Source organism: Molothrus aeneus, chromosome Z (genome assembly GCF_037042795.1).
Source record: "Molothrus aeneus isolate 106 chromosome Z, BPBGC_Maene_1.0, whole genome shotgun sequence".
Lineage (NCBI taxonomy): Eukaryota > Metazoa > Chordata > Aves > Passeriformes > Icteridae > Molothrus > Molothrus aeneus.
The window spans coordinates 46,531,736-46,549,761 of record NC_089680.1 but is presented as its reverse complement, the minus strand read 5'-3'; the positions used below and the strand labels follow the sequence as shown (position 1 = coordinate 46,549,761).

At 46.5% G+C, this 18,026-nt stretch overlaps 1 protein-coding gene across 1 annotated transcript; it reads left to right on the top strand.

Moving 5' to 3' along the window:
- The first annotated feature begins 9,541 nt into the window (after nucleotides 1-9,541).
- Nucleotides 9,542-17,269, top strand: SMU1 (SMU1 DNA replication regulator and spliceosomal factor). The gene is made up of 12 exons (XM_066568903.1): nucleotides 9,542-9,677; nucleotides 9,890-10,100; nucleotides 10,208-10,360; nucleotides 10,961-11,071; nucleotides 11,435-11,563; nucleotides 12,537-12,656; nucleotides 13,050-13,166; nucleotides 13,359-13,486; nucleotides 14,218-14,344; nucleotides 14,732-14,899; nucleotides 15,164-15,316; nucleotides 15,940-17,269. Exons 1-12 carry the CDS (start codon nucleotides 9,652-9,654, stop codon nucleotides 16,036-16,038), a joined length of 1,542 nt encoding a protein of 513 aa, XP_066425000.1. The 5' UTR covers nucleotides 9,542-9,651; the 3' UTR covers nucleotides 16,039-17,269.
- Nucleotides 17,270-18,026: the final 757 nt, after the last annotated feature.

Below are 18,026 nucleotides of genomic sequence, written 5' to 3'. Positions count from 1 at the left end.
TGTTGCTCTTCTGAGTTTTATGTTCCCTGGCACAGAAAAACTTCCACTAAAAGTAATAAATGTAAAAATACTCAAGGAACAAAATGAGTACAAAACAGCACGCAAAGTTTTATTGAGGTTCATACCTGTAGATGCCGGTAATCACTTGGGACCTTTACTGGATCCTCTGCCAAAACCATGGCCTGTCTCTGCTGGAGTAGTGCTGTGACTTGGCCAACAAGCATAAAAAGCCCCAGGTGATCAATTGACTCGTACTGGGTGGCAACTTGCCATTTTGGTAAAGCTCTTCTGGGGTGGCAATTTAAAAAAACGCTCTGTACAACCTTCTCACCCCAACACTAGTCCAGCTATGACTAATTTGTTCTCAGTAAGTTCCTGTGTAGAGGAAAATAAATAAACCTGCCATTACAGCAGAATCCTGTGAAAATTTAGGTTGGAAGGGAACCTCTGGAGATGCCCAGCTCCAAAGCTGCACTCAGAGCAAGGACAGCTTCAAGAGGCTTGCACAGCCAAGCTGGGAAGTCTCAAAGGTCTCCAGTAGGTCTCCTTTCCTTGTAGTGCAAACATCAGACTCACAGCCAACAGCCATTGCATGGTGTGCCTCCTCAGACACCCTCAGCATAGGCAGGCATTGTGGGTGTGCTTATTGCCATTGCTGCAAGCACAGGAATCCACCACTACAGCTGCCACAACTTGGATAGGCAAAGATAGAGTGCACCAGGGAGGGAGAAGGTCTTCATCCCTGGGGAGTGGTTCCTGGACATGGCTGCACAAAGCCACAGCTATCCTGACATCATTCTGGGAAGAGACCTGTCATATCCCAGAGCAGGAGACCTTCAGAAGGCCCTGCTGGCTTTTTGTGCTGCTGGGTCTCATGCGACCTTACATGTCAGCCTGGGCTCAGCTGCAGCCCCTGGCCATTCTGGGCAGGTGAGAGCAGGAGGAGCTGTGTGCACACAGAGGTGCACCAGGGGCTGCCGCGGGTCTTCACCTCTACTGCCCCAGGGATATTCCCAGTCCCGGTCACCTCCGAGCTGAGCTGCTTCAGGTTAGTCATCTCTGGTTTGAATGGAGGGGTGTGAGCTGGAGAACTCCAGAGGCTCCACCACCATGAGCACTGCTGGGGGTCTGAAATCAGTCAGGTGAGACAAATTGGTCAGAAAAGCAGTGGTGAAGGTGCTATACCAAGTTACTCAATGAAGCGTAAAACGCGGTCTGTGGCAGACAATTGAGATTAAATGACTAGGTACTGCCTTCAGCTTCTCAAGTTGCACAGATAAAAGAAAATCCTACCTAGGTGCAAATGCCTGCAAAGTTTGTCTTTGTTCTCAGATGAGTGCAAACTGACCTACCCTGGCAGCTGTGTTTTCCCACCTTGGCTTAGAAGGGATTCTGCAGGCAACTGGGTTTTGGGGTTTTTTCTGCAGTCAAATATCTGGCTTTCCTCCTTTTTCCAGGACGAGCTCGGCTTCCATCACTCAGCTTGGGGTTCTGACTATGAAAACAGTAAGAGGAGAGTGCCAGCAGATATTTCCAAGACTCAAAGTTTTGACTTTTTGACTTCAGCCCCTTGTGAGGTGTGTGTGTGTGTGTGTGTGTGTGCGTGTGTGTATGTGCTTTCCAGTGACAGGGACAGAATACTCAAGAATCTCATCCAGCCACCCTGCCACATGATGATATTACAGGTATTGATTAAAAACCAAATAAACCACTTGTAATTGAAGGGTTATGCTAATCAAGCAATTGTGCCTTGTCCACTCTGGTTTGTTATGGCCAGGCTACACACAAAGCAACAAGAAGGACACCAGATTCCATGCTGCCTCCACAGCCAAGCAGCAGTACAGGCTGCTGGAGTGTCTCTGTCCCGGCGCCAGTCCCTCCTGTCAGCCCATCCCTCTCTTGCCATCTGGGAAAAAAAAACTTGATAAATTTCTTCCCTTGCCAGGCTTCTAGACAAATGGGTGAGAGGTGCAGTGGTTGTTGTGGACTCCCTCAATCTGGGAGAAAGTATCCTTCTCCAGCTGGACACTGTCTGTCCTAAGGGACGGCAGCTAGTTTCCTGCACTGAACCCCGCAAGAAATACCAGAGGTGGAGACATGGCCAAATGAAGGGCAAGCTGCTTGGACATTTTGAGGCACCGAGACTGCTTTTGTTTGGAGTACCAGGGAGGAACAGCCTGAAGGGAGAGCTCTTCCAAGAACAAGAAATTCCAGCTACCTGGATGCTTTCTTGCCATGGTGCACAGGGCAGAGTGGTGGCCAGTGTGTGCTATCAAAGCCCAGCCCTCCAAGTCTCCAAACTGGGTACAGATTTGGCCTCAACGTACTGTCAGACAGTTTGGTTTTCTCCAAAGCCAAGTCCCATCATGGCAAAAAGCATTTTACACTGGTGACAGAGCAGTGACCACTGCTCCTGGAGAGCAGACTGAGTGTCTTGCTGGTGCTGATGATCTCAAGGCAAGAACTGGGGCTGGGGCTAGCCCTGAAGAACAGCTGTTGCCTGCCAAGCCACAAACATGATTTCCTGTCCCTTCCTTATTTTTATTGCTCATTTTTTTGCCTCTTGCCTCATTTTTATAAGCATCCAAGGGCCTTGCCCAAGATTACAGCTTGGAAATGTAACACAGCCTTCAAGTTAAATATACTCACTCCTATCAAACGTCACTAGGGAGTGTCGTTACTCATACAGTTACATAGAAACTAGTCTTCTCACAGTTCTCCCTTGTCTACAGTCCATAAAAATGAAAGATAAATGTCTTGGATCAGTTTTTGCCTGTGAATAACAGCTTTTCAGCCTAATTTTTAATTTCATTTCTAACCTTAAAGCAGTTTTGACATGACTACCCAATAACATCACTCAAATGAGTTTGAAAATCCAGCTCCTAACATAAATCTGTAGCATGGTCTCCCCCTCCAAGACAATACTGCGAAGTACACCATACCACATTTTATTTTCATGAGGCCTTCTGTGCTCTGCATGCACCCAAATCTATGCCAGCCTGTCTTCGCATCACAAGCTGGTTTAGCACTTCAAAACTACACAGATTAGAAACATAGCAGCCACCTGTGTGAAAACTGTGCTGGGGTGGCTGAGGCCCTATTGGTTTAATGCATCCAATGCCCCTGCACCGGTGCACAGCTGTATACATGGCTTTTGAGACATTTTCTGTTAATTGCATGTGGAAACACTACCTGAAAGCTGTCCTCTCTGCAACCCCAGTGACTGCCTACCATCTGTGAGCAGTGCTGGGCCTCCCTGGGCCCCTCACTGCACAGAGCAGGAAACCAACCCGCACAGAGCAGTGCCCAACCAGCCTCAGGTCAGCTAGCTGCCCCTTGCAGCCTGGGGAAGGTGGCAGTGCCTCCAAGATGCCCAAGGCAGGAATCAGCTGGGCAGATGAACTCAGATGAAGCCAGTGGGCACTCTGAGCATGGGCCCTTTACATGCTGCTGCAGACCCCCATGCAGGCAAAGGTGAAGAGCATGAGGCAAGCTGGAGACTCCTTCTCTGTTCCCAGCTGTTTACCCACACTAGAGCTCAGCCCCTGCCACTGCGGCCAGATTCAGTCCTCCTCCCTGCAGCTGTGCAGGAGGTTTGGTATGAAACAGGATATGAAAACTCCCAGCCTGAGGACTGCAGGTGGGCACTAAATGTAGGTCTAGGAAATCTCTGACCACACTTGGGCCATCCTTTCACCTCTCAAAAGGAGAAGTAAGAATGACTCCAGCTCTAAGTACACTCTCTCCCAGTCACATTTTGCAGCAAGGCTACTTTCTAGGGAAACAGTAGTTCCTACTGCTCTCTCTGGATCCCTGGCCAAGAGAGACAGAAACTCTGGGCAGTTATCAGGACCCGTGACAACCCACTGCACAGGCATCTGGTGGATTTCAACCCATCACAAGGAGAGATAAGAAAAAGCCCATAACTAATATCAACTGGTTGCTGTATTTCAGGAGGAAGGCTTGTCACCTGATGGGATCTCAGCAGCTGGAGGAATGGGCCAGAAGCAGAGTCATCAGTTTCTGCACAGAAGAGGTGATTCTTGCTCACCACTTTGTGCTGCTGAAGGCTTATCTCACTATTGCATCCTTCAGTTTGGGCCTACAAGGAAAACACTGACAAACTGGAAAGAATCCAGCAGTGACCACTGGGGTGGTTATGAGGTTGCAGCACAGGGTGCATGAAGAGACATTGAGGGACCTGGGCTTCTCCAGCCTGGAGAAGGGACAGCTGGGGAGTTCTCACAGGGGTCATCCACTTCCTGAATGGTGATCATGGAAAAAGCAGAGACAGACTCTTCCAGAAGGAGACAAGGATGGGACATGGGGAAACATAACATGCTGCAGGATGGGACATTCCAACTGGGCATGGAACAGTTCCTCCACTGAGGGTGGTACAACTCAGAGACCAGGTCTCTGTCTTCGGAGGTATGCAGAACTCAACATGGTCAAACACAACGTGATCTAGCTTTGGACTAGGGAGTTGAACTGCAGACCTCCAGAGACACTTTCCTACCAAAACCTCCTGGAAATTTCCTATTAGATAGAATATAGCTGCCTTCCTTTGGAGCTTTGGGTTCCCCACTGCTCTGAAAAACCCCAGGTGCCTACGACATATCTGAGACACTATGTGCCTCTCCCTCACCATCCCTGGGCTGCTTCCCTCCTGCTAACATGGAAGTGAGGATTTTCAGTGTGGTTTCTTCACAGCCTGGGAAAGGCTGGAAGCTGTGTCCCAGCAGGCTGTCCTGGAAGAAAGGTCTCAAAACCCAGAGCTGAGCTGGAGCAGGAGCCTCTGTACTCCATAGTGCTGTGCACTTCGAGGTGGCCCAGGAAATAACAATGCTGCAACTCAGAGCCCTCTAGCATGCCTTTGCAGATCTTCTCTGTTACCTCTTTGAGAAGCATTTATGTCTGTGCATCTACAGTTTTACTGATGCAGAACAGTGACGAAGCAGCCAGGGGAATTGAGACAAGGGTGGAAAATGACTGCAGGCATGTATTAAAGTATTCAGCTTATCCAGCTGAAAGAGATTTTTGCCAAACGATTTTATAAGGAATGAGGCATTTTACAGGAAAAGCAGGGCCTCTCCTCTCATTTCCTTTCCCCTCTCCTCTATGAACTTCAAAGGAAGGAGGGGTCAAAACAGAGGCCAGGCAACTGGAACTGAATTCCTGAGCCCTAAGGCCTAATTAGTCCAAGATACATTTCACTGGGTATCTTTCAGAGACTGGCCTAAATTACCAATCTTCCCTGCTGTGCTGCTGAGGGCCAGATGAAGCCAGAGTGTGGTCCACAGTTTGCAGGGCTCCAGCATCACCAGAGCTCTTGGGGGGAGGGGGAAATGTTTCAGTCCAAGCCCCACAGACACAAGACCCTCCCAGCCCCCTCCAGGCTTTCTGTGGCCACAAGAAAAATCCTCTCTTCAGGACAGAGAATGCCTCCACGCCTAAACCCCCTGTCTCCAAGGTCCCTGCCTCCCTGGTGCTTGCCCCAGAGCTGCTGATAACAGCCCCAGAGCTAGGTGGCTGCTGCCTCTCCTTGTGTCAGCTGAGGCTATCAAAGAGCCTTCAGCCATTTGGAATTACCCTTCCAGTAATTATAGGCTGATATTAAACCTCCCTCTCCTCATCCAGGCAAGCAAGCCCAGCTCCTGCCAGCAGACCATGTGGTCCATGCCCTTTCCTGCCTTGCAGATGTTTTGCTGGTCCCCCTCCAGCTTCTCCACATCCTTTCCTACTGGGTACCCAGAAGAAGGGATGACAATGTCCTTTTATCTGTGTCTCCTCATTTCTCACTTGGCCCAGCATGTGGTCTGCCTTACCAGCAATGACAAGTAAAACTTGGTTTTGCACACAGGTTTAACAACTCTCTGGAACCACAAATTAATCTCAGTTCACAGGTCTCTCTCTGTGAGACACACTGGTCCTGGGGTGGGGTTTTTCTTGAGGGATCCACAAAAAGTATTCTCAAGAACTGAGAAACAGAAACCACAGGCTGCTTCCCCTGTACAGCCTCTCTCAAGAGGCTGGCCCCAGAGGTGTGCATCTTATTTTGAGACTACAGTAAATGCACTTTGACAGAAGGAATAATTTCTGGCCTTGTGACCTGAAAGCTGAGAAAAGCCAAACTTCACTGTAGATCACCAGAGTAATTCAGAGAGCAGGGAAAGGACATCATTGTCAATGTAAGCTTATGTGGCATCCTGGTGTCATAGCACAGCTCTGGTGCATAGAAAACAAGCCTTGTAGCTTGTGGGGCAGCAGACAGCTGCACATGAAGTCAGACGTCTGACTGGTGGGCAATGTGATGTCCTCGTGGATGTGGGGTGGGCTGTGATTCTGCATCCCATCCGCTTCATGGATCCTGCCTCACAGCCGTGCAGGCTGGTGGCCTGGCTGGAAAAAGGCACACCTCACTCCTGGTACTCAAGCTGCTCTCCCAGAGAAGCAAAAGAGCAGGATGCACGAAGGAGCAGAAAGCTGGAAACTGACTACTTTTGAATCAAGAGGTATTAAAAAATATTTTATTAAATTTTCTGCCGGAAAGAAAGGTAAACATATTGCCTTAAAATTTTTGATTCCAAGATGCTTGCTCACCTTCCATTTAAAGAATGGGCCTGGGACCAATGAAGACTGGGGTCAGCTCCAGTGTACTAGAGATAACTGTGTTGCCTAACTGCATCAAGACCGTATATATCCCTTTGCATTCACTTCCCAGTGGAGCCAAAATATATAATAGAAACCTCTCCTTCCCTTATGTAATGCTCTGCCAGAGCTGGCATCCTGTGAGTGTTAGTTGGAAGGATCTCTGGATGGTTCCAGACACTGGAGTGCTGCCAGCACCAGATGAGATTGGCTGTAGCTGTGTCTAGCCTCAAAGTCCAAGTCTGATTCTTGTGTGCTTGCATAGCACTTGGAGCACTGGGACCCTTTTCTCAGATGGAGAGCACAAGAAGGTTTACCTGGGGTGTCCACCGCCCTCTGCATCTATCAGGGAAGGAGGGCCAGAAGGGCTAGGTAAACCAGCATGCAGTCCAGTCTGTTAGCAGGTTCCTGTGCTGAATTCACCTCTCAGAAAAATGCCATCCTGAGGACTGGGACAGCTCAGGACCAGGAAAAACCGACCAAAACCTGTTGGTTTTTCCTGCTAGAGGCTGTTAACACTGGGGGCGAGAACAGCAAGAGTGCACCAGCTGAATTTATTGAGGAATTGAGCCAGATTCCTATGTGCTGGCAGCACAAAAATAGCTGCCATCTTTAGGTTTTATGGCTTTTCTTTGTTAGAGTCTGGATCAGACTTGTTTTCAAAACAACCTTCAAACAACATAAATATACCTGTCATTGAAAACCAACAAACCTGGAACTTCCCTGAAGTAATCCCTGTGCCTCTGTAAAAGCAGTTAAAAAAATTAGTCGGGATCACAGAGAGGAAACAACAGAATGCAGAATGTTAGCCATGTATTTCGCTCACCATTTTTTCAACTTCGTGCTATTGGATTACTTTCTTGAGTACTCTGGAGACAGAGACAGCAAAGAACAGCTTTCCTTGGCAGAGGGAGGAAGTTTCTCACACACCGCTGTATTTTCCATGGCTCATCTAGCAAAATGCACACGCCTGAAAAAACAGCAAGATAAAGTCCATCCAAGAAGGGGCCAATACTGTGGATTCCACACCCCCATGTACTGGCAGCCTAGCTCTGGTATCAGGCTGAGTGGTATCACTGGATCACTGAGTGCAAGTGGGAAGTGCTGTGCCCAGAAAGCCATGAGCTGCATGATCCTGGTGCTGCCCAGGGAACAAAGAGCCTCTCTTCCTGACAAAAAAGCTTGTGTGCAGCCAGGAGAGTCACAGGGAGCTTTACTCATCTTGTAGCACTAACCAGGGCTACCTCAGTCCAGAGTCCAAGCAGGACAGATGGACCGCCAGAGCTACTTTCAGTGTGTTGCAAGGTGAGTTGTCTTCTCATCCAGGCATCACTGAAGGGCTCTGCCCAGTAGACCATAATTTTTCCAATTCTTGGTCCATAATTAGAGCAGCCAAGACATGCTATTAATTTCCCTACTCATATTGCTTGGTGCACTGTCATTCTTTCATACATGACCGCACTCTTGAGATGCAGAGCTCACAATGGCTTTTTAAGGCTTGCAAACTGCAAGTAACACCCTGGACTTGCACCTGCAAACTTGCGCGAGCCAAGAAACATGTGGCCAAGGAACTGCTGTGTGTCTTTGCCAGAATGTCTGACCTGCAGCCTGCCATGCTTGTGTCACCACAGGGAATCTTCTGAGATCCCTATGAATGACAGTGGGTGGAATCACAGAATCAATTCGGTTGCGAAAAAACTCTGAGATCTTTGAGTCCAACCCATGACCAAACACCACCTTGTCAACCAGACCACAGCACTAAATGCCATGTCCAGTCTTTCCTTAACCACCTCCAGGGACAGTGACTCCACCACCTCCCTGGGAAGCCCATTCCAATGCCTAATCACCCTTTCTGTGAAGAAATCCTTCTGATGTCTGACCTGAAGGTCCCCTGGTGTAGCTTGAGGCACCATGTCCTCTTGTTCTGTCACTGGCTGCCTGGGAGAAGAGGCCAATCCCCACCAGGCTGTACCCTCCTTCCAGGGACAAGCAGAGTGACAAGGTCACTCCTGAGCCTCCTTTTCTCCAGGCCCAACAGTCCCAGCTGTCTCAGCCGCTCCTCCTAGGGCCTGTGCTCCACACCCTTCAGCAGCTCCAGGGCTTTCTGGCATCTCAGTGTCTTTCCTGCCGTGGGAGGCCCAGAGCTGGCACAGCACTAGCCATGTGGCCTCACCAGGGGCACACTCAGCCCAGGTCCTGCCGGTCACACTACTGCTGATAAACGCCAGGATACCGCGGGCTGACTGGAGCGGTGCTGCGGCTCTGCGGGAAGCAGAAACCCCTGCGGGAAGCAGGAACCCTGTGGGAAGCAGGAATCCCTGTGGGAAGCAGGAACCTCTGCGGGAAGCAGGAATCCCTGCGGGAAGCAGGAACCTCTGTGGGAAGCAGGAATCCCTGCGGGAAGCAGGAACCCCTGTGGGAAGCAGGAATCCCTGCGGGAAGCAGGAACCCCTGCGGGAAGCAGGAACCCCTGTGGGAAGCAGGAATCCCTGCGGGAAGCAGGGCACATCTGCGGGAAGCAGGAACCTGTGTGGAAAGCAGAGAATCCCTGCGGGAATCAGGAATCCCTGTGGAAGCAGGGCACATTTACGGGAAGCAGGAACCCCTGTGGGAAGCAGGGCACATCTGCGGGAAGCAGGAACCTCTGTGGAAAGCAGAGAATACCTGCGGGAAGCAGGAACCCCTGTGGGAAGCAGGGCACACCCGCGCTCGGCACGCCGCCCGCCCGGTCGGCCCTGCGCTGCCGCCGTTCCGCCGCCGGGGGGCGCGCCAGCCCCGCCGCTGCTGCCGGGAGGGGCCGTCCTGGCCGGGTGACGTCACGGCGCCAGGGGCGGGGCGGGGGCGGGCACGCGTGTTATTTATTCAGAGGCACGGGACGGGAAGAGGAAGTGGCGTGCGGAGCGGCGGCGGAAGGACGGGCGGAAGGCCTGGTGGCGACGTCGACACCACCACTGCTACTACTGCTACCGCTAGCGGCGTCTTCAGCACCAGCGGCGCTTCAAGATGTCCATCGAGATCGAATCCTCCGAGTAAGTATGCCGGTGGCGAAGGACCCTGCGGCTGGGGGAGCGGGGAGGGAGCAGTTTGGCGGCCCCGGGCCTGAGTCAGGCCCTAGCGGCGCAGGGGAAGGGAGGCGAGACGCGGCGGCCCCGGAGCCGTGAGGGGGCCGAGGGTTGCGGCCGGGGAGCGCGGCCCGTATGTCTGGTGCCCCGGCTGACCGTGCACTGTGTCTCGGCCGCAGCGTGATCCGGCTCATCATGCAGTACCTGAAGGAAAACAGCCTCCACCGGGCGCTCGCCACCCTGCAGGAGGAAACCACCGTGTCCCTCAATACCGTGGACAGCATCGAGAGCTTTGTGGCGGACATCAACAGCGGGCACTGGGACACGGTGCTGCAGGCCATACAGTCTCTGAAGCTGCCCGACAAGACTCTCATTGATCTCTATGAGCAGGTGAGCAAGTGCGGGGTTCCTGCGGGCTCTTGTGGTCCGTGTGGAAACCTCCGTGTGGTGCTTTCCGCTAACCATTTGCTGATGCAGACATTTGTCTCTGGGTGCAGGTTGTGCTGGAGTTGATCGAGCTCCGAGAACTCGGTGCTGCCCGGTCTTTGCTGAGGCAAACGGATCCCATGATCATGCTGAAACAAACTCAGCCGGAGCGCTACATCCACTTGGAAAACCTTTTGGCCAGATCTTACTTTGATCCCCGTGAGGTACGTTGGTTAATCCTTTCTTTACAGACCTCTCCTCAGCATCATTGCATGCTACTGATGGCTCACGGCTTTGTTTTTTTTTTTCTTGGCTTGGGGAGCGAGAATGTGCAGTTTCACCGTTTGATAGTTTTGCACCTTCTGTGAAGTAGTGCATGACACTTTATCACGAGGAAGCAAACCTGTGCTGCTGTTGGGAGTTTGGGGATCTGGCCCTGTGTCCGTCCACAAGATGGTATCTGCAGCTTGTCCTTTCAGTGTTACGCAGAAGAAAATGCAGGTTGTGTGAACAGAAGGAGTGCTGTGTAATGACAGTAAAAACTAGGCATGTTTTCTGACTGCTAACGTCAGTCTGAAAGTCTTTGTGAGAGCATGTTGGGTTAATGGCTAACTTAGTTAGGGGTCTGATTTTGGAGATCTTTTCCAACCCTGATTCTTTGCTTTTAAGGTGGGTATTAAAGAGAAGGGGGGGGAGGAGCTCCTCTTTTGAACTCCTAACAGAAAATTTATGTGAAAGGAGTTTTAATTTCAGAAGAACAGAGGGTTTTTTAGAAAAGAAAAATTACTTATCACAATAACCTCATGAAAATAACTTTTCTGCAGGCATACCCCGATGGGAGTAGCAAGGAGAAGCGGAGAGCTGCTATTGCACAAGCTCTGGCTGGAGAGGTCAGCGTGGTGCCTCCATCTCGTCTGATGGCACTCTTGGGGCAGGTGAGTCTTGAAAGATGCTTTAATGGCTATGTCTTTAGGTTGTTGCTGTATAAAACTAGTTATGATGTAGTTGAGTCTCCAGCTGTATAAAAGAAAAGCTTAAATGTGGTATAGTTTAAAAAAGTTTTCCCGTTTAGAAAGGGTTTAGCAGTTGTAGAAGAAGTCATCGCTCTAGCAGTAGATTTCTTGCAGCAGAGTAAATATGCAGCAAAGTGTGCACTTTGAGAATAACATTCTGTGACACACATTTTCTGGTGTGTTTTCAGCCTTTTCTGATTGTCAGAATACTCGGTGCAGACGATGTTTCTGTGTGGTAGATTTGTGTTAATTGGTAGCTAATGGTGCGGCTTTCATCTCCTAAAGGCGCTGAAATGGCAGCAGCACCAGGGCCTGCTTCCTCCCGGAATGACAATTGACTTGTTCCGAGGCAAAGCAGCTGTGAAAGACGTGGAAGAAGAAAAGTTCCCCACGCAGCTGAGCAGGCACATTAAGGTAATGTTTGCTTTGTTTCTGCTGATCTTTCCTTCTAGTGTTTGATGTTGAGAGATAAGAGGAAATCTTCTGAATGCTTATTTTTCCCTGTTGTAAGTCGTTCCCCTCCCCCTCCCAGCCCCCAACTGTGTATTTTCCTCCCTTTTTCCCTCTATTATCTTATCAGAAGACTTTTCTTTCTGGGAGTCTGAGATTAGGTTTTTTAACAAGATTAGGTGCTTATGGTGTTTGTGATTAAGATAACGGCATCTTTGACTTCACAGTTCAGAACCAATAATTTTGCAGGAATTGGCGTAGTCCCCTTCTTCATTTGTGTGAGGAAGTACCTGTGTCTTAAACTGTTTTTCAGAAGCCAAGAGCTTCAACTCGTGAAATCAGTTCAGTAACAACTTGCTAAAAACGCTTTATTAGAAATTTTTTTTTGTTTGTCATTGCTAATCTTGTATCTTTGTTTGGGCTAGTGAAGCTTTTTTTTTCCTGTTGTCATGGCCACTTGAATTTAAAAATTTAGAAATCAAAAAATTGGACAGTGAAAAAAACCAAACATTCCCTGTAAAAATTACGCTGGAGAAACATTACTCCAAATGAACTTCAGAAATTTATTAAGTTCTGAAGTCTTGACGACGATAAATTTCAGGGACTTAAAAGGTGTTTGTTAACAGAGAATTCACTGCAAAAACAAAAATACAAAGGAACCAACTCAGCTCCTGATGTAACCATACAGATTCTGTTGTAACATTGGATGTTACCAGACCAAAAGGACGGTTTTTTTGTTTTGTTTTACCATTTTTTTAAATGCAGCTCTCTATGTATTGGCAGATTTTTTTTTTTTGTACTTCAGCATTAAATATACATACACATACCTCTAGAAGGTGCTGTATTTTTAGCATCAGAATGACACTGTGGTTTTGTTTTAATGAGTTGAGCCTTTTAATTTGCTTCTTAAGCTTTTTTTATGTTCTTTTTTAAACAGTTTGGGCAGAAGTCACATGTGGAGTGTGCTCGGTTTTCTCCAGATGGACAGTACCTGGTTACTGGCTCAGTTGATGGCTTCATTGAAGTATGGAACTTCACTACTGGAAAGATTAGGAAGGTAAGTTACTCCTTATTTCACCCAGAGTGACTTTGGCTTGCCAGAGCACCTGGATCTGTTCTTTGAAATTGTTTTAATTTCTTAGGGCCTGTGAACCTGAGAAGATTCTGTTTAGGTGATGCAAATATCAGTCTGGAATAGTTATGTGGGTGTAGTTGTCTGGTTTGTCATAGATTTGTCTCTGTGATAACTTCTTTGCCTTCCTGCACTGTTTTTGTTGCCATTAAAATGGTGACAGTGGTAGTAGCCTGTATTACAAAGCTATGAAGTCTGATTTAGAATAAGTTATAAAGTATAACTGAAGTTAAAACTGTTAATGCTTTTGCACTTTACCTTAAAATAGACTTCATTGATTTCACTACAGTGACCCATGAATCTTCTGCTTTTGTTTAGGATCTGAAGTACCAGGCACAAGATAACTTCATGATGATGGATGATGCAGTGCTGTGCATGTGTTTCAGTAGAGATACAGAAATGCTAGCAACTGGAGCCCAGGATGGAAAGATCAAGGTACAAATCTTTTTGTACAGTATGTTGGGAGAGGTGGTCACCAAAAAGATCAGTTTGCAATAGCAGTAATGTTCTCATTCTGCATAAACTCAAAGGAAATTTAACATGTATTTAACATATGTATCGGCTCTGATGTTGAAGCTTATGTGTTCTCATAACAAAGTAATCACTTATTTGCTGTTTCCATTTCAGGTGTGGAAAATTCAGAGTGGTCAGTGTCTGAGAAGATTTGAACGAGCTCACAGTAAAGGTGTTACGTGCCTCAGTTTCTCTAAAGACAGCAGTCAGATTCTTAGTGCTTCTTTTGATCAGACAATCAGGTAAATAAACTGAGAATGTGGGAGAACAGAAAACACTTTTTTTTAATTAAGCAGTTTAACTATGAGATTGTATAATCCAGAAGGTGCCTGTAGGGGTCTCTAGTCCACTATGCTTCTCAAAGCACAGCTAGCCTTTTAGTTAGCATAGCCTGTTCAGGGCCTTGAACAGCTCTGTATTCAAAATCTCCAGGGTTCAAGATCCCACTGCCTCTCTTGGGAAACTCCTGTTTGGGTGTAGGGAAGGATGTTTTGGGTTGGTTTGATTATGTTTGTTTGGTTTTTGTTTGGTTGGAGTTTTTGGTGGGGTGGGATTTTTTTTTCTAGTTCTTGCCTTTTGTACTTCAGCTGTGCACCTTTTGAGGGGTCTAACTCCATTTATTTTAAAGACGTGTTGGGTAGTGATGTTATTAAAATTATTTAGGTGGATATGCCTTCCTTTCTCCTTTCCTCTTTCCCCTCTCATTTTATTTTCTTTTTCCTCTTTCTTGTTCTTTTTTTTTTTTTCCCCTAAGGATTACTGCAGGATAGGTTAGAGGAAGTGAGAATAAATATACTCAGAAAAATACTCAAACACTGCTCTAATCTTAATAGGAAAAGATTCTCAAACCCCTTTTCCTACAGTTCTTAGCATCTGGAAAATGTTGATTACTGTTTGTGCAGTGCAAAATTCTGATCCTATTTGGTTACTGAGTGGAATTTGCTTACTCATTTCCACCTCTTTTGTCTGACAGGATTCATGGTTTAAAATCTGGGAAAACCCTTAAGGAATTCCGTGGTCATTCTTCCTTTGTCAATGAAGCTACTTTTACGCAGGATGGCCACTATATTATCAGTGCATCCTCCGATGGCACAGTGAAGGTAAGATGGCATTTACCCTTTGTAAAGGACACCTTCGGACTCTTGTTGTCTTATCCCTGCTTTGTTACAATTGTTGTGGTCACTGCAGAAGGACTCGGGGGGGGGGGGGGGGGGTTTATCTGCAGCAATGAGTATGCTTGTGACTCTGCTGTAGATTTGTGTGAGAACTGATGAGATTTGTTATCACAGTCTCTTGCAGAACATGTCTCTGCTGCATTTATGAAACGGAGACACACGTGTAGTGCTCACTGCCTGTTCTACTTTGTTCTAGACTCTGAACTGACAGCTCTTGTCCTATGATGTGGGGATTCCCTTATCTGAAATAATTGCATATCAGCTCTTTCATTTTTGAAGCTGATTTGTTTTATTTTGGTTTTTTTACACTAGGTTTGGAATGTGAAGACAACAGAGTGCTCCAACACCTTCAAGTCCCTTGGTAGCACTGCGGGGACAGACATTACTGTGAACAGTGTCATTCTGCTGCCTAAAAACCCAGAACACTTTGTTGTTTGCAACAGATCGAATACTGTCGTCATCATGAATATGCAAGGACAGGTATGTGGTCTTACTGGTATCCCTTCAGATCACTCTGTCATTTCAAGAATGCAGAAGACCTAGTTAATAACCTAGCAGGGTTAAACCTGATTTCTCTGGTTTGCTTGCATGACAAACTATTCTGAACTCAAGTTTATAGAACACAGAAAGCTCTTGAAGCTATGGACAGATCTGTGTTCTGAACAGACATAGTACTTCTTAAATATTTTTGCCCTAAACATGCTATTGATATGCTGCTGATTAATCCTTCTGTTTTCTTTACAGATTGTAAGAAGTTTTAGCTCTGGTAAGAGAGAAGGTGGTGACTTTGTCTGCTGTGCACTTTCACCTCGTGGTGAATGGATCTACTGTGTTGGTGAAGATTTTGTGCTGTACTGCTTCAGCACAGTGACGGGCAAGCTGGAGAGAACTCTGACTGTAAGTTTTCAGCTCTGAGCTTTTCCAGAGTTTTAAACACAGGGATGATGTAAATATTCATTATGAAGTCCATTCTCAGACCAAGCAGTCTTTCATCTCTAGCAAACATGATTGGTAACAAATGAATCTCAGGAATTTGGCCATAGAATGTGTCTGGGGTTTTTAGAATCATATAATTGTAGAAATTAGGGAAGTATTTACCCATCAAGCAAAGACTCAATTGGTTCAGACTTCCTTGAATGAGGGCATATTTTGACCTGGGCTCTAGTTGGTGGAGAATCTGGAAAAGCCATCAGATTTAAAGGTACCGGGTTTAAATTTGCTTTAGATTGAGCTTAGAGGAATACCAGCTTGAATGTTTAAATTTAACAGGGAACACATTGATGTTGTGGATTTCAGTGGATGTAAACCTTCACTGAACCTGCCCTTGCCCAACAAAAAGTAACTGCCATGTCAGAAATTGTTGCAACTGGAGTTGAACGGTGATGTGTGTGCCCCTGCTTTTGCTCTGTGCACAAAGCACCCTCAGTCTAGCTTTCCTTCACTTGTTTTTTGAAGAGAATATTTGTCTTGAATCTGCTGAAGGAAGACTCTCTTAATGCCTCTTTCTGCTTACTCTCTAGGTCCATGAAAAAGATGTCATTGGCATTGCTCATCACCCCCATCAGAACCTGATTGCCACTTACAGTGAAGACGGCCTCCTCAAGCTCTGGAAGCCATAGATTGATTTTGCAGCAAGCTCTGAAGCATGCCTGTTAGTTGCAGGTTACTAGTGTTTGTGCTTTAACAAGGTCTAAATATGCAGTGTGACACTTGCTCAATTTTCAGTTCAGGTTTCCAGAGAATTACATTTTTACCTACCTAGAGTAGATTGATGCATAAATATAGCATCAGTTGATTTCATATACTTTTATTTTTACTAGAGTAGTAGAAGCAACTTCAGTGAGAATGCTTTTTCTGCCTCCTGAAGTCTGTACCCTTCCTACAATGTTTGTAAAAGTTCATTGAGTCAGCAGCTGTACATGCTTATGAGTGATTGCTGACTTCTTAGAATACAGTAAAATGCTTTTTTTTTTTTTTTTTTTTTTTTTGAGTAGAATGTGGAATGGAAAGCTGTCTCTTCCCCACTGCTGAAACAGGAATAGTTTCCTGGAATGCAGATGAGGATACAGCATCATCAGCTTGATGATGGGGTTATTTCTATGCCATTGGGCTTTGCTGTGTTCAATTTACACTATCATTTTTCCAATTATATTGGAAAATAGTGTCACACAGCTGCCTCAGGATGAAACTATCCTTTCCCATCTGCCAGCACTTCCTGCTCTAAACTGTAAACCTGCCTAATGTGGCAGTGAGATACAGTTGATTTTGTTTGGGGATTTTTGTTTTGTTTTGTTTGTTGTTTTGTTTTACTTCACTTCCAGACTAAAAGGAGTTATTACCGGGGCCGCCTTTCTGTAAGTGCAAGGTGTTTTCAGACCAGCTATAACTGAAACAGGCTCCAGGGGATCAATATTTTATAACATGCAAAAGTTGCATTTCTACATAGGCTGCGTTCCTAGTGATGTGATAATGCTTTAAATAAGTATTTAAAAGATTTTTTTTTTAAATTTCATATGCCTGTGGACCTAGCTGAGATTATGCTTAGGGGTCCCACAAGATGATAAAAAGATACTTGCAGGCTCTTCAATTTGAAGCACATGATTTTTTGTTGAGAGATTATGACTAATGTACACTGTTCTGAATGTACACCAGAGTCTTTTAAAGTCTGACTGTGTCTTTTCTAGGATGCAGAAAAATGAGTTTTTTCCTGTAATGATGAATCAAATGCATGTGGATTTGAATCTGCTATATTGTGTTCTGTCCTCATCTCTTGTAGAATGCTTTCCTACTGCAGTAATCTTTCAGACAGTAATAACTTGTCTTCAACTTAATAAATTAGTTCCACTTTAAGTATTTTGTCTGTGTCTTTAGTGGGGTGGGGAAATGTAGAGAAAGCTCAGCTGGAATTCTCACACAGCACCTTTGCTACAAATGTGGTGTTCAGTTCTGTTGAGCTATGCTGTCTGAATTCCCAGGTTGTTTTTTACTTCTGTAGATAGGTTAACAGAGGGAGGTTTTAGATACTAAAAAGTGATTATTTTTCCTGACTGAAAAAACAGAAATATCTGTCAGTGATATCTGAGAAGCTCCATGGGCTTCTGTTAAGGGGGAAGATCTTGACAAAATGTCTTTAATAGTACTTCCCTTATAGAAGAGCTGCTCCAATTCCTTAAGCATCTTTGTGACCCTTGACTGGTCTCTCTCCAGTACAACTCTCTCCCTTTTTTATGGGAAGACCCAAAACCAGATGTAGCATTCCAAGCTTGTCCTCACTTTTGCTGAGTAGCTGGGAAGGGTGGCCTCCCTCCTCTGCTGTCAGCCAGGACACCATTTGCCTTCTTTACAAGAAGATGGCTCAAGTTGAGCTTGGTGTCCACCAGGACCCTCATCTTCCTTCTTGGCTGTTTTCCAGCCCAGTGCCCCCAGTGTGTGCTGTTCCATTGGGGTGCTCTTCCCCAGGTGCAGCACTTTGCACTTCCCCTTGAATTTCATGATGTTATTGCCAGCTCATCCCTCTGCCTGGCGACTCTATTTTATCAGCTACTTCTCCCTCTTCTTGCTGAGGCAGTACTGACCCTGGGACATTGCCCTCCCCGTGGGCTTTGTT